Source organism: Enoplosus armatus, chromosome 1 (genome assembly GCF_043641665.1).
Source record: "Enoplosus armatus isolate fEnoArm2 chromosome 1, fEnoArm2.hap1, whole genome shotgun sequence".
NCBI classification, from domain to species: Eukaryota; Metazoa; Chordata; class Actinopteri; order Centrarchiformes; family Enoplosidae; genus Enoplosus; species Enoplosus armatus.
The window spans coordinates 17,083,485-17,098,605 of NC_092180.1; the positions used below are offsets into that span (position 1 = coordinate 17,083,485).

Here is a 15,121-nt window from a genome sequence, read left to right on the forward strand (position 1 = left end):
ATGGTCCCTAGGCAGGTAACAGAAACAAAAACATATTTGATGTGCACACAGATGTTCACAGTTGAAAAATGATAATTAAGGAATTGCATCTCTGCTATGGACCACAGTCCACAGTGTGCTCTCTAATGGTCGAATCAATATGTGTGAATAAAAGGCAAGGGTTAGATCAAGATGTAAAATCTGAAATCCATGACTTTTACAGATACTGTAAAACCTCTTACACATAAACCCACTGTACACCGCAGTGTTGTGCCTGAGGCGTGAATGAGGATAGGGTGTTGCAGTAAACTTCAGTACATGAATCTTGCCATACAAAGTTATCAAAGAACAAAAACAAAACTAGTCTATCAAAAAGGTAATGGTTCAGCTGAGTGATACTACAACATGCTACCTAACTCATATGGTCAAGAGGCTTGAGTACCTCTATCACCACCATCATGGACCTGAATTTTCCTCACAGTTATTGAAACCTTAGAAGCTCAGTGAGAGACGGGCCAAATGAGGAAGAGGTAGGAGAGTTCCGTTTTTATGTCAGCAGTGTGGCCTGCCCCCAGAATATAAATATTCATCAATGCGTCCACAGACAGAGGAAACTCATTATAATATCAGAGACGAGGAAGGTCTACTGGCCTAACTGCATCTTTGAGTTGATTTCCAGTCTGATCTTAGAGCTGCAGCTGGGCTACAAAATCACCAGCCTGCACTGCACTAGACTGGATGAGGTCTAGAGGGGTTTCCAACCAGATCACACACCCAAAGATAAACAAACACACATCCATTTCTTTTTTTGTTAACCCATGCACCTCTTGTCACAGTCTCCACAGCAATATCTCTTTTAACAGCTCAATCACGGCCGCAATAATTCCCCCTCCATGTTTTCATCGCCAGTGAAGTGTGTAGGCTTCCCCCATGTGTGGTTGTGTTGGCATGGAAACAGGAATGGCATTGTAATGTGTGTGTATTTTTCACCCCTGTTCCCAGAGTTTCACAGTGAGGAAAGCCTGATGCCATCCCCTCCCCCCACCTATTACACCAGAGAGTGTGTGTGTGTGTGGCGGGGGGGGGGGCAGATTCTTTCAAGATTTCAGCATATGTTCATAAAAACTCACTGCACTCCAACCTTCATGTCCCTTTAAAGTGAGAGTACACTCTGTAGAGTAACAAAACATATTTGAATGCTCTTAAATTTCTGTCTAGAAGGCCATTACTGTCAAATTATTTTCTTGTTCCATTGCCTTGGACTAGAAGTTATTCAGTTTGTACGCCTCATAAATTGCTGAATATTATTCTAATCAGTTTCAGGCATTTTTAAAGTATTAGTTGTACAAAATACCTCTGTAGTTTTGCATTTATTTTCCATTCATCACACTGCCCCCTCGTGGCTATTACGCCTATGGAGAGAGGTGTAGGGGTGCTAAGGGATACGTCAGCTGGTACTGCATGACATTCCAACAAGCAGCCTCAGGAGTGACCAGTCTCCTTATGAAAGGCAAAGGTTTTAAGCTAGTTATCTCCATCTAGTGGCAGCAGAAGAGTACACCATCAACTGCCTACATTCCACCTTCATCCCCCAAATAAAAAGACAGATCCAGGTGACAATTTGTCACATTTACTTTTATTGTAAAGGTGATATTATTCCAAAATATTAATATGTTAGAGGAACAGAGATAAAGAAAAGGAGGGGAAGAGATCTAGAAAACATCTACACAAGACTTTGGTAAGAATCTTGGGACACATTCTCATCAAAAAATTCCACAGCTAAAAAATAACAAAATATTCTAATAATGCTCAAACTCATACAGATCTCAATCGTGGTGCATCTACATGTACAACAATACAGCCAGGTAAAAAGTCAACTAGGCATTTTGTGTCCTAGAAACAACTGAATTGAAGGCATATAAAACACTGGAATGGCTGGGCACCTGTGCTTTGAAGTCTGGAATATATTGTACTACTTAAGGATATCACAAGATATAACAGTTCTTTATCTTCTTATTAAATCAATTTATATTTCATAATGATATTTTTCAAGATATATTATACCACAACAAGTTTACAGTAACCTTGCAAAAGAGTCGTATGTGTGTGCCAGAGCTAGTTTGAAAGCACAGAAGAATCGGCCTAGTTTAAATCCAGAGTTTTCCAGTGAGATCTTTACGTTTATCTTCTCTTGATGACAGCTGACCTGAGCTCTGGATTTAACCAATACAGATTCAAGTATGTGCCATTTCAGCCCTAACCAGAGTGCATTGGATCATTGTGCGACAGTGTGCCATGCCCTGTCCTGTTCCCAGCCCCGCTCCCGTCCACACCACCCCTGTTCCCCCCACTCCTTCCTAGCAGGGGTGCACATTGCAAGCCCTGATCTCCTTCCTGTCCTTGCAGCTGGACAGCTGGGCAGTCTTAAACCTCTGCTTCACTGTCATGAGCCGTTCTTGAATACCGCCACCACACAGCTTGGTACATTCTGTCCAACTTGACCATGGTCTCATTTTACACCCTAAAGATTGAAATCAAGAAAAAGAAAAAGAAAGACCGTCAGAATAATGTGAGTTTCTCTCAGAATCTTTTAATTATCTCGGTGTTGTCGTAGTTCTGAAAGTGACGAGGGCGGATACCAACCTGGATGCTCAGAGGTGACCTCAGCTCTGCCCTGTTTGCTCCTCCTCTTTTCACGCTGTTCCTTACGTTGTTTCTTCTTATCGCTGTTGGCTTGTCCTCTATTGCACTTCCTGATCTTACACTTCTTCCTCTGGATGGTTTCGAGACAGGGGTCTCCTCCAAACTGAGGCTCCAGCTTCACCATGCGTGTCCGGATCGTGTGACCCTTCCCGCAGGACTTATTGCACTCGGACCACTCAGTCCACTCTGACATGACACAGTCTATGGCTGAGGAGACAGAATTGGTGGAAAAAAAGAGCGATGTTTAGAGGAAGTTGTGATAGAGTGTACGGGATGGATAGGGAAGATGAAGTAAGGTAAAACAAATGATATAGATGACACAACCTTGATGAATCACATTATGTGACTTCTTAATTAAATGTTTGGTGTTCTATAAGTCAAAAATTAGATATGAATCCACGTCTAGAGAATATAGTGCATTTTATCTTAAATTATACAGTGGCACCACAGAGAATACTTTTCTGGTTTGCCAGAGGGGGTGATTTGTTTTCACATAACTGCATGGCTCTGACGTACCATCCTCGCCACTGCTGTAAACTAACAAGCACTGACAAAAAAAATACATAAACAACTGTAAATTCTAAAACAACAACATGGATTTATACATAAAATACATATGAGAAATTGAGTTTCTCCTTGTAGATTCATGGTTTTGGGTGGTTTGGCAACAGCTTCTACTGCTTCTTGGAATAGTCAAGTATCATTTATCTCAAGATAGTGGGATAAAGATGCCAACATGTTTCTATTTAAAGAGTGTATTGCTTAAAAATATGCCTCTGCTTCATACATTGTTTTTTGAACAGAGACAATGAACATACATCCAAACGGATACTGTCTTTTTAAGGCCAATACTAATATCTGAATTTGAGAGTTTAAAAATCAAATAAAAATATATTGACAAATATACATTTTTTAACATAAAAAAAACTGATATATTATATAAATACTGATCCCTTGAATTTGTTTTTAAGGAATTTGACCAAAATATGTACTGTGCGGGATATTTTACAGTTTGACAATAAACTTGTCAGGACAAACTAGTCACAATGCAATGGAGACATTGTTTCTAAATGACCTCAAACACATTTTAATTAATTCCCTGAGGTATTTAAACTCTTTCTAAATTCAAAAGGTTTGCTTATTTTAATGATAATTTAATTTCATGTCTGTAAAGTCATTTAATGCACTTGACAGGAGTTTTAATTCCAGCTAAACTGTGAATACAGCACAACTTATCTGTTACCTCTCATATAGACCAGCAAGCACAAATACATTTAGGTGGTCCTTTCTTGTGTGTTGTTAAGTAACTTCCATCAGTAGTGTATGTATCTACATCAAGGCACCAGGTTGCATGACAAAAATGAAATACATACATATACATGTGCATACATGTATGGTATGAGGGTGTGTAGATAAAGATCTGCAGTACTTACGACACTCTGGTAGCATGCACTTCTCCACCTGTTCTAAATCTTCTGTACACTCTCCCAGCTCCACGGGGGACTTGAGCATGCGCTGTCGTGTCCTCAAACCCTTCCCGCAAGTCACACTGCAGTCACTCCAATCAGACCACGGAGTCAGCATGCAGGGGATTGTGTCTGTACACAACAGGAGTAACTCAATAACACATACATCCAGTGTTGGGATCAAATCACTGAAAACAATTTGGAATAGTAGCAGGAAAACAGTTTAATCGTGATGGGAAAAGGAGACAAAATGTGATTCAAAATGTTTTTTTGTTCTGAATTTATTCACTGAAAAAAAGTGCTACTTCCATGGATCTACAGGGGGCTACAGGCCCCTTATGCCCGGTTGCTTTATGAGACCGTTATCTCCAGATTTGAAGTGTAGGAGGTGTCAGGATTGTTGTGGTCCTGAATGCTGCTACTCACGACATTCTGGCATCATGCACTTCTCCACTTCTAGCACCTCTGCCCCGCAAATGGAGCCATCTGCAGGAGGCATTGTCACCATGCGCTCTCTCCTCTTCATGCCCAGACCGCAAGTTGCACTGCAGACATCCCATTCACCCCACTCTGTAACCAGGCAACTGCTGGGAGCTAAGGCCAAGAGGGAAAGACAAGGTACAGTAAACCCACAGTGCTGTTTACATTAGATCTATAATACGAACAGATACACTTGGCAGGGCATGTGTCAACCTGTTTGACACATGCAAAGGAAAACGGGAAAACTCACAGCACTCCTCGTTGACCACACAGTTTTCAGTCTCCTCTGTGGGCAGGGAGCAAGCGGAGCCATCATCAGGGAACTGCTTTACATAACGCTCCCGGGAGCGTGTGCCCATCCCGCAGGTCATACCACACGGAGACCAGGTGATCCACTCTGACATCATACAGGTGGAAGCATCTAAAGAGTCAGAGGAAAAAGAGGAAGATGTCAGCAAGCTTCAAGAGAGGGTCAGGGATTTAGGTAACTAACGTAAAGGTAAAGGCACAGGAAACTCAAAACTGTGAATTTGTAGCTTAATAAGTGTTAATTGTGTATGTTGTCACCAATTGATATAAATTGCTTATATGTTATTTCTTTACCTGCATTTTATATCCTTCATTTCCTTGTTTAGACACAGGGTTTTAAGCCAGTTTGGCTTAACCAAATAGGGAACATTGCTCCACTTAAGCGTCTGTTTGGTGCGTGATCGACAGTCATTAGTCTATTTAGAATTGACAGGAGGTGACTTCTGTGTGACAGTGTAGGACTATTACAGGTGAAACATGCACATTTGGAAGATTTGCACCATAAAACTTCCCCAGAGCTTTCACAAAGAAAAGGGATATTTGTGCGCAGGACGAATTTCAGTGAGAACTGGATACAAAACAAACTCAGCTGCACACTGAGTTCAGGATTCAGTTCAGGATATATATATATATATATATATTTGTTATATACATGTTTGCTTGATGCATCGTTAACTCGTCCCTCTCACTGTCTGCTGCACTGGTACACAGAGCGCAGCTTGCTTTGTCATTTTTGGGGTTTTTGAGTGGATCTGTGTATTGATACTCGTCAGTGTTCAGCACAAACAACTTTTCATTTGGTGTCTTGTCAGGACGAACTCTGTGACGCTTAACATAGACTCATTAAAAATGTCCAGATTCCACGCCACACGAACAACAGATTTTATGTCTTGTCCACATTCATTTGTAGTCAGAGACAGAGAACATAAAAAAAGAAAATGTCTTCGACGTAGGGGATCATCTACTCTCATTTATTATTTTAGATTAGTGAACACATGAAACTCTAAGTGCTGTCACTGGCAGCTCTTCTTCACTTTTCTGTTTGTAAGAAATATAAGAGTAAGACTAATGTTAGTATAATCAGAAATTAATATTCCAGTTTAGCTAAGGATGCAGGATGCAAAACTATTTCTCTTTTCAGAAAAGCTTGTTGTGTGTATTTTACATAGAAAACAATTCTCAGTAGAGATAATGCAAGAGGCTGCTGCTGCAAAATCTAACCAAGAGCCAGGGCTCAGTAGTTTATCATTGTATGCATGCTTTATATCCAGTGAAATGCTGCTATCTTAGACAAGCCCAGTATAATAGATATGGTAATATTTAATTTTGAGGATTGATCTGATTTTATTATTACTAAATCAGTGAAATAAATATAATGTTGAAGTTAAAAGCACTCAGCAGACAGCAATCTAGCATCTTTCAAATCAATGTTATAATTGGCAAAGGTCCACCAATACCCGACAGCAACAGTTGGCACTAATTTGAGTATTGAAAGATCAGTTCCTCACAATAATGTGCACACGCACCAGCTGTCTACCTCTGTGCAGAAATGCCAGTACAAACTGACAAGATGAACACTTGGAACTGTATGTCAACATACACCTTTTAAAACAACTACTACTGCTGCTGTTGTGACGCATCAGATTGTGATGGGCATCAAATAATAATCACGTTGTCCCCTACCTGTCTCTACCCCCTACCCCTCTGTCACCCAATTGTCCTGACAGTGTCTACTGTGAACAGTGGAAATATGGAATTTATAAATGTTAAAATATGTAAATAATTTGGACTTGTAAATGTTGACTAATAAAGGCCAGTAGGCTGACATATATTGTCCAGCAGCAGTTGAGCTTGGGTATGGAGGTCAAGTGTCAGGACATTTATTTTATTGTATTGGATCTGTACTCCAGCTCACTGGATTTTAAATGAAACAGTGATTATGAGATTCAAATGCAGAGATCCCAAGATGTTATTTTTGTGCCATTGATGTGTGTAGGCAGTCAGCCAGGCTACGTTGAACAAGGACACACGTTATGGACACCGACAGTATACCACTCTATGGCAAATGTGATATTTTGGCTGATTCAAACACTTTTTTATCAAACACTCGTTTATTTCACTCTCTTTTATCTTATTTTATTGCATTTCATTTCCTGTACTTTTATTCACCTGATATTTAACTGTAGTGCCGAAGTGTTTCAATCGTTTTTTCCCTGTAAAGCACTTTGTAACTTAGTTGTAAAAGGTGCTATATAAATAAAGATTACCATATTATAAGTAAGTATTCATAAGTATAATTAAAGTGGCAATAAAGGGCTTCTTTCACGGATAGGAAAATCCAACCTATTGATCAACCTTAATGGGCAACCAAGTTTGGTTTGATCATTACATCATTTAATCATCATGTTAAATGATTAATATCATCCAAATTATCCAAAGTTGTTATGGACATGTTGGTCAAAGGAAACTCTTCACTTGATGGTGGTGCTTGGCGACCAGGCAGGGGGTCATTAAAGTCATTATGTTTCATTAGTCATTAGATTAAACCAAATTGTTGAACACAGAGACTGACAGACAGACTGATCTACATGAACACACGACCTGCTGCCTCTTAGGCAAAAATGCTTTTAGGGACACATAAAGAGAGAAGATGAAAAAATCAAAGAAAATAAACCTTGAACAACCAGCAGACATCATTTCTTGAGTGAATTACTCTTAACATCTTGCAAAATATATTTAATGGCCTCATGCAATTTAACTTGACTTACTATAAAATTTAAAAGCCTGTCGTATTCACAAAGTGCTCTCATGGCCTCTTCCTCTGCTCTCACTTCATTGCTGCTGTAGAATGGTACCTTGGGTATTATTGATGGCCTTCAACAATAACTGTTGTTTTAAACATGCCCACACGTTTGTGAGTGTCAAAACATTAATGGAAGCAATAATCCTAAAAATTAAAGTTACAAGTTATGTAAGAGATTAATAATGCTCATAAAGGTGCTCAGTAGATGCTGAACCCTAACAAAACTCTAATTAATTCTGGTGTCTTTTATATCATCATCTTTTTGTTTTCCTTGTGAACACGACATGTACAATTTCCCCCCGGGGATCAATAAAGTATTTCTGATTCTGATAACCTTCCGTCTTTAGAGAGACACACACCCTCATCACTGCATCCAGGCCCCATGCAAGGCTCAAAATCCTGGGTGTGTGGGCAGGGCACACTGAGGTCCAGCTGGGCCTTGAGCATCCTCTGCCTCATCCGCTTGCCCTTTTCACAGGTGGCCGAGCTGCAGGCGGACCATGGAGACCAGTTGGAGTAGATACACGTCTCAGGAGTATCATCTGCAAGATGGTGAAGGGAATAAAGATACTATAATAGCCTAACACTGTTAACTAGGCATTTAACCTTGTTTCAAGAATGAGAGGGAGAGAAAAATGGGAGCAGGGTCCAGACCTTCCTCCTTCTCCTCCTGGGCAATATCTGCTACAATGTCATCCACATTGTCCGGCACAATGTTGCACTGTTCGCCCTGTGGACACACAGACACGCAGCAATATTACGACAAATCCGTGTGTAAACTGAGTGTGTGTGTGTGTGTGTGTGTGTGTGTGTGTGTGTGTGTGTATGTGTGTGTGTGTGTGTTGTTTGCATAAGTAAATGATGAGAAATGGGTTGTGACAAAAGGATACAGAGTATAGAATAAAGCAAAAGATCCTCTGAAATCCCCACAGCGGCCTCTAGATGCCACTAAAGCCCCGCTAACCTTTCATCGCTTCCCAGGGAATGTGTTTCACCAACCATCAAATTATAATTAGTAAGAATACCTGCCATACATGTTTAATATACTGCTTTGTGTCATTTTATTGGCTGAAGTTCTTTTAGCAGTTACATCACAACACATTAGAGGTATTATATGTTAACGTTGACGTTGGTAGTCAAAATATTACACTGAAGTAGTGCTATGAGATGACTTTGATTGAAGAAATATCACATTTCCATTTTTATAATTATACCTTACCTACTTTGAAGTAGAGTTGTTTGATGTACTTGAAACTGAACTGCACATTACTTACTTCTACTAACTACTGACATTTAATAAGATAAATTATATTTTCGTAAACTGTTTGTTCAATTTGGAAAGCAGCAGACTTGTTGACAGGTGTCCCAAGGATCGTTTTTTTTCTCACCTTGTGAAACACTACTCTCACCGTGCACACCACAAATACAGGAAGTACATCCAACACTGATCAATTGCTCTATTGATGGACAGGATTGAACTCTTCATCGTACCTACTGAGCAGTGATAAAGAAAAAGGAAAGCTCTGTTTCCCTTCCTCTCTGCCTCTGATTTTGAAGCTTTTAAAGGCATCATGGCACATATTAGAGGATGCAGCTTCTATTTTTATATTGGTCTAATTTGGCTGATGTATCAGTGTAGCATATAATCAAGAGTGTTAAGAGTGAACTAAGTATATATGTGAAGAGGAGATGCAGAGCTGGAAGTACTAGAGGATCACCTCAAAATACAAATAAAGCAAGGGTATCAGTTACTAGGAGAGAAATATAAGACAAAGAAATTGTTAGTATATCATTATGGTTTTGAATCACAAACCATGTGTGACAGTCTGAATATTTGCCATAAACTGTTAATATATGTTACCATGATGCCTGCATTATGATCATTATCCCACAAACATCTATCCTACATCTATATTTGCAACAAGAGCTGACATGATATGAAAAGAGACCTTTCTGGCGATGCGTTCCACCATCACCCGGGCCACAGGAGTGATGGCGCCCCCTTCAGGGTCATAGAAAGGGCTCTGTGGATGATCCAGGCTGGTCAGGGGACGGATCTTTTCCGGGGGCACAGTGGGCTTGTTGGGAGACTAAAAGAAGCACACAGAGGAACAGAAGAAAAGAAACACAAAGCTGTGGATCTTTGAGATTTCAAAAATAACACACTGTCAGGATTTGTTTGGAAAATACATTTGTGCAAGTACAATGAGCACAAAGTCACTCAAAGTTACACAAAGCACAAGTCACACAAAGGACAAGCCACAAAGTCGGAGAGCAGCTGTGGAGGAGCTCAGTAGTTTATGTGGGAGATGCTCTTATTAGTCAACAGTAAAGGTCTGCCAGCATGGGGCTGATGGAGGCATCACCGCCAGAGGCTGTCTGGAGGCAGAAGACCAGCTCATCCTTCACCCCCCACTAAGGCCATCCAGAAAAAAAAACAGGGAAAGGTTCAGTTTGTGTTTGTAAGGGAAAGGGAGATAGCGAGAAGGGTAATGACTGGCCACTAATTAAAAGATACAGTAAAAGTAATGGCACAAAGGATGGCTCTCATTACTCCGTTACAGGCCTGTGCCTTTAACAATGTTGTAACAGAGAGCCAAAGTCCCACCCCACTTCCAGAATAGCCACTGTTCCTCCGATGTATTTTTGGATAGAGGGTTTCTATCATTGATCTTCCTGAAAAGCTTAAACATGATACTTGTGTGTTCTGTCCTTGTACAGTTTGTGCAAGTTGTCATTTTAACAGATTTTGCATTTAACATCTACATCTTGGAGGTTTTAGCTGTGCAAAACTTGTGGGAGTCTCCTCATTTTATTGAAAGTCATGTATTTGCATTAGAGTGGGTGCCTGAGATCCAGATTCAGTATACCAGGTGTTACAGACAACTATCACTGGATTACTTTGATCCTTAAGAAAACTTAAAAACGTGATGATTCTCAGGCAGGTTCTGAAGTTATAAGGAGCATTTATTTCCCTGATGATTTCTAAGCTGATTTATTGACATTCATACTCATAGATACATTGATATCTGGGATAATGAAATCCCAGATAAAAGTGTAAGTCACACTGAATCTAAAAAGATGCAGATGTGTCATGTCTGTGTCCAGATTTGAAAGAGTTAAGTCGACAAGTACTATTTTTACGTGGCAATCAGGCGCTAATGGTTTTAAAGTATCTTAATTGCCTTTATGAGCTGTGCGTCATGGCCACTGCTGCAGCTGCTACTGCTGACAGAAGCAAATCAACAGGTCAAACTACAATAACTAACCTGCCGTTGTTTTTAGAACGCCTGACCCTTTCACCTCAAGCAGTATCTTTGCCTTACGTCTCTTCCTCCTGTGGGAGGCACACCTCACCGTTCCTGCTGTGTACGATCCTGCACTTTCAGTTTACAAAAGTTGTCCGAAAGTTAATGCATCAGAGTGTACAGTAGATGGCAAGCTGAAGCTGTATGAAAAACTATGAAATTCCAGTATGAACAGACTTCAGTATTTTTTGACAGTTCTACAAACAGAGGACATAGTCAGTCTAGTCATAGCAGTCCGAGTTCAACAAAACATAAAGTGAAGTTTCCTGAGTTGCCTTCCCAGTACAGTTCAATTTAGTCAGAAAGTGTCTGTGAGCAAAGACAGGCGGTAAGACAGAGAGAGAGAGAGAGAGAGAGAGAGAGAGAGAGAGAGAAGAGAGAGAGAGAGAGAGAGAGAGAGAGAGAGAGAGAGAGAGAGAGAGAGAGAAGAGAGAGAGAGAGAGAGAGAGAGAGAGAGAGAGAGAGAGAGAGAGAGAGAGAGAGAGAGAGAGAGAAGAGAGAGAGAGAGAGAGAGAGAGAGAGAGAGAGAAAGAGAGAGAGAGAGAGAGAGAAAGAGAGAGAGAGAGAGAGAGAAAATGACAGAGGAAGAGGAAGGGTGATCTTATTCCTGTAGGCGACCAAAACAAGCGAGAGAGCACAGTTCAGTGGGTTCATCTGTGAGCTCCGAGGGATCAGCCAAAGGTTTCACACATGTTGTCAGATTTTGCCCAAACATGCGCACACACAGCCTAATCTATTAGTGCTGAGTGGAGACACTGAGCATGCAGCAGGCAGCACCTCAGGGTGAGGGCGGGAGGGGAAGATGTTCGAGGCTGTTAAAGGAGAATTGGATGGGTGATGATACTTGAATTGTTGCAGACTGGCAGTATGTGAAGAGGTGAGAGAGGGAGTGATTGTGAATGTGAGCAGAAAGGCAGATGAAGAGGAAGAGGTTGGTATATAATGACAAGGTCAAAATGCGAGTGTGAAGGGAAGACTCAGCTGGTGATGAGAGTGAGGAGGAAGGTTATCCACGGGGTAAAAGGTGGAGAGAATAGTTTGCAAAAGGCTGTGATTGCGATGGGACTGTGGGGTTGCAACCCACATTCAGAGAGACACTGTTTTTGTTGCATGATGACAGCCTGCATGTATAAGGTGGCATAATGCTTTAATAAACTACATTTTTTGAGGAATTTATATAAAAATATTTGAATGTTGTTACTAACCTCATATGTCACCCCACTGTCAGTGCCTGCATCCCAGGGGATGAGGTCCTGGACCACCTTCTGAGCCCAACCACAGTCCTTGGTACACAGGTCCTCAGCAGACAGACCCACATTCCAGTCTGGACTGGGACCCAACATGGTCAGGTAGGACATGAGGTGACGGGTCCGGTCCACTGAGAATTCAGCTGAGGGGGCAGCTCGCCTGAGGAAGAGAGTGAGAATGAGGTCTGAGTGAGCCAAAGCAGTTTGTAAGTGTGAGTACGGGAGAGAAAGAGAGGTGTTAGCTGCATGCCAACTGACGAGCGGGAACTCTCGGCAGCTGTGGCCCCTGAGAGAGTGTCCTTCACAAACCCTGAGGCTAGGCTGCACCTGCTCCACCTTAAATGGGATATCCAGATGGACAAAACCAAACCTAATGATGCATTTGGTTGCTCCTCGTGAACTTGTAAAGTCACGCATTTCCAATTGTTTCACCAGCAAGTTTCCCTCAAATGGCCAACAAAGTGACAAAACAAGAGGAAAACTAGGACAACTTTCTGATACAAGTTATGACATTGTACAGGCAGTGTACCAGGTTAACAGACAACAAATCAAGGATGCTAACAACAACAGTGTCCCATTCAGAGACTGAATTGGAGGTTGTAGGGAACTGAATGCAATAGTCAGCCAGGGAAGTTTTATATAATCAATCCATCAGTCCAGTACACACAAGGGATATCCAGATTCAGTTTTTTTGGCCCCAATCCAAGTCCTTTCATATTGGGTATGTACCGATACCAAGGTCAATCCAATACTTATATTTACCTAAACAACACAGCTGCCCAGTGCACACTCAAGCTACAACCTGAAAATGAGATAAGATAGAATGTATTTCATCCATGTATAAATGTTTCTACCCAAGATGCTCAGTATATACAGTAGAAATAAATATGCACACAGCCTCTGGCTCTCTTTGTTATACACACAGAAGATATGCAATGTTGATTAAATATGTATCTGTATTCAATCACAAATGTAGCCCATACTGAATTTGGCACACCTTATTTTAGTCCAAATACTACAGGTCCTGGTTCAAAACTATTAAGTTCATAAACTTGAATTATTGATATAATATGAATGAAAGTTTAAATGGGAGAATGTGACTCCTGAAATTCTTCACTGGTGTGCCCAAATAATGTTTTACACACACATTTTCAGCAGTGCCGCAGCAGGCTGAGGTGCACAAAATACATTAGCGTACAGTTAAAAAAGGATTTGCATTTGTTCAGGTTTATTTTGGCCAATAATGATCCATTCACAAATGCCCGGATCGGCCCTGATATGATCCTTACGATTGGCTTTGGACATCTCCACACACCTACACACATTGTTTTAACAAAGATATAAGACTGATCATTTTGTTAGCATACAACAGCTACATGATGCTTAGACAGTGCACTTATGTCAATGACTCGGGAGAGCTGTAGTTGTTAAACCATGCTTCCACTTTGCAAGACCACATCCATCTCCACACCACATTTGCTCTGTTACAGCACAGGACACACACACACACACACACACTTCTGGCCATCTGTCTTGACTAATGATTGACAGCTAAACTAATTACAAGAATTCTCCCAGTCAATACAAGATTAATTAGGAGTGGGAAGATTCTTGTTGTAACATAGACAATTATCCAGTGATTCCTTTTCACCTGTCACCATGCCCGTATGAATCTGTTTGACTTCAGCCGACTCAGTCCTGCCCTTGAACACTCTACTAATGATGGCCTCTGAGGCTGTGAAATGGCCCTTATCCCCCGGGGGAACACACAACTTGACTCGACTCTCCTGGGCCTCTGCTTGGTGAGTACTGCGAGTCTGAGGTTTATCTCAGACAGCTACTGAGGCTCCACAAAAAGGTAAAGTGTAATTGACAGAAAAGGAGAGACAGAGCACGTCTGGTAGCAAATGAGGAAGGGATTAATCGCCCTAGATAACCCCAGTGAAATGCTTTTGTTATTCCAAAATGTTTCTGGTTTATGAATGTGTTTGTATTCTTGGAGAGGAGTTCATGTGAATGCTGGTAGGTGTCATGGTGTTGCTACATGGAAATTTGGCACTACTGATTCCCCTACTCACTCATTCCCTTTCATTTGACTGTTCCAATAAGTACTTGTGTTGGTGACAAATCAGTGTTTTCTGATTTTCTGAGTTTATGTCTGGTTAAGCTCAGGCAACATAAATTAGTGGTTAAGGTAAGGGAAACATTGCCTTCATGCTTAAAACAAAACGAAGGGCTGCCCTTGGCAATTCTGATTTATTCAATAAATCCTTCCTGCCAAAAAACCTCTGTAACATCCAATAAAAAAAAGTGATGGCCAGAAAAGGTTTCATCAAAAAATCCAAAATTTGATATGATTGGATCTTGGTGTTGCCTTGCTTGCTAACAATACCATCATAACTGCACCAAACCTTTTACCATTTAGTGGTCAATAAATTAACTGACTGTGGAGCATCCATGACATCTATTAAAAGGGCATGATTTATTTAAAACTTAAACATGTGCTTAATCATTTAATTCAAGTATTTTGTTAAAAGCTGGGACATTTATTGTCCAGCAGACATATTTTCTAAAGCAGTGCTTAAGGTAGTCAAAGCTCAGTCCAATCATCAATAAATTATTGCAGCGCTAGAAAACCTTTCATATGTTGCTAGTATGCAAACACACTTGGCTGCACAGTAGCTAGTGGAACAGAGGCTAGCTCAGAACTGGGGCAAGGCTCACAACACTACTATACCACACTATACACACACATAAACCATTGTTATCAACCCCAAAAAGTAGTTCTAAGGGTGACAGAAGTAAAGAATGCAGCTCATTAACAGC

General features: G+C 40.8%; 1 protein-coding gene across 1 annotated transcript in view; it reads right to left on the bottom strand.

Annotated features, from left to right (window-relative positions):
* Positions 1 to 2,336: 2,336 nt before the first annotated feature.
* The window catches only part of spon1a (spondin 1a), a 60,371-nt gene continuing 47,586 nt past the window's right edge, over positions 2,337 to 15,121 (bottom strand). The window contains exons 8-16 of the mRNA XM_070904876.1: positions 12,254 to 12,455; positions 9,690 to 9,830; positions 8,395 to 8,470; positions 8,100 to 8,282; positions 4,879 to 5,049; positions 4,575 to 4,742; positions 4,116 to 4,280; positions 2,623 to 2,889; positions 2,337 to 2,500 (exon numbers count right to left, since the gene is read on the bottom strand). Coding sequence (XP_070760977.1) covers positions 2,337 to 2,500; positions 2,623 to 2,889; positions 4,116 to 4,280; positions 4,575 to 4,742; positions 4,879 to 5,049; positions 8,100 to 8,282; positions 8,395 to 8,470; positions 9,690 to 9,830; positions 12,254 to 12,455 — 1,537 coding nt within the window. The remainder of the gene's footprint in view (positions 2,501 to 2,622; positions 2,890 to 4,115; positions 4,281 to 4,574; positions 4,743 to 4,878; positions 5,050 to 8,099; positions 8,283 to 8,394; positions 8,471 to 9,689; positions 9,831 to 12,253; positions 12,456 to 15,121) is intronic.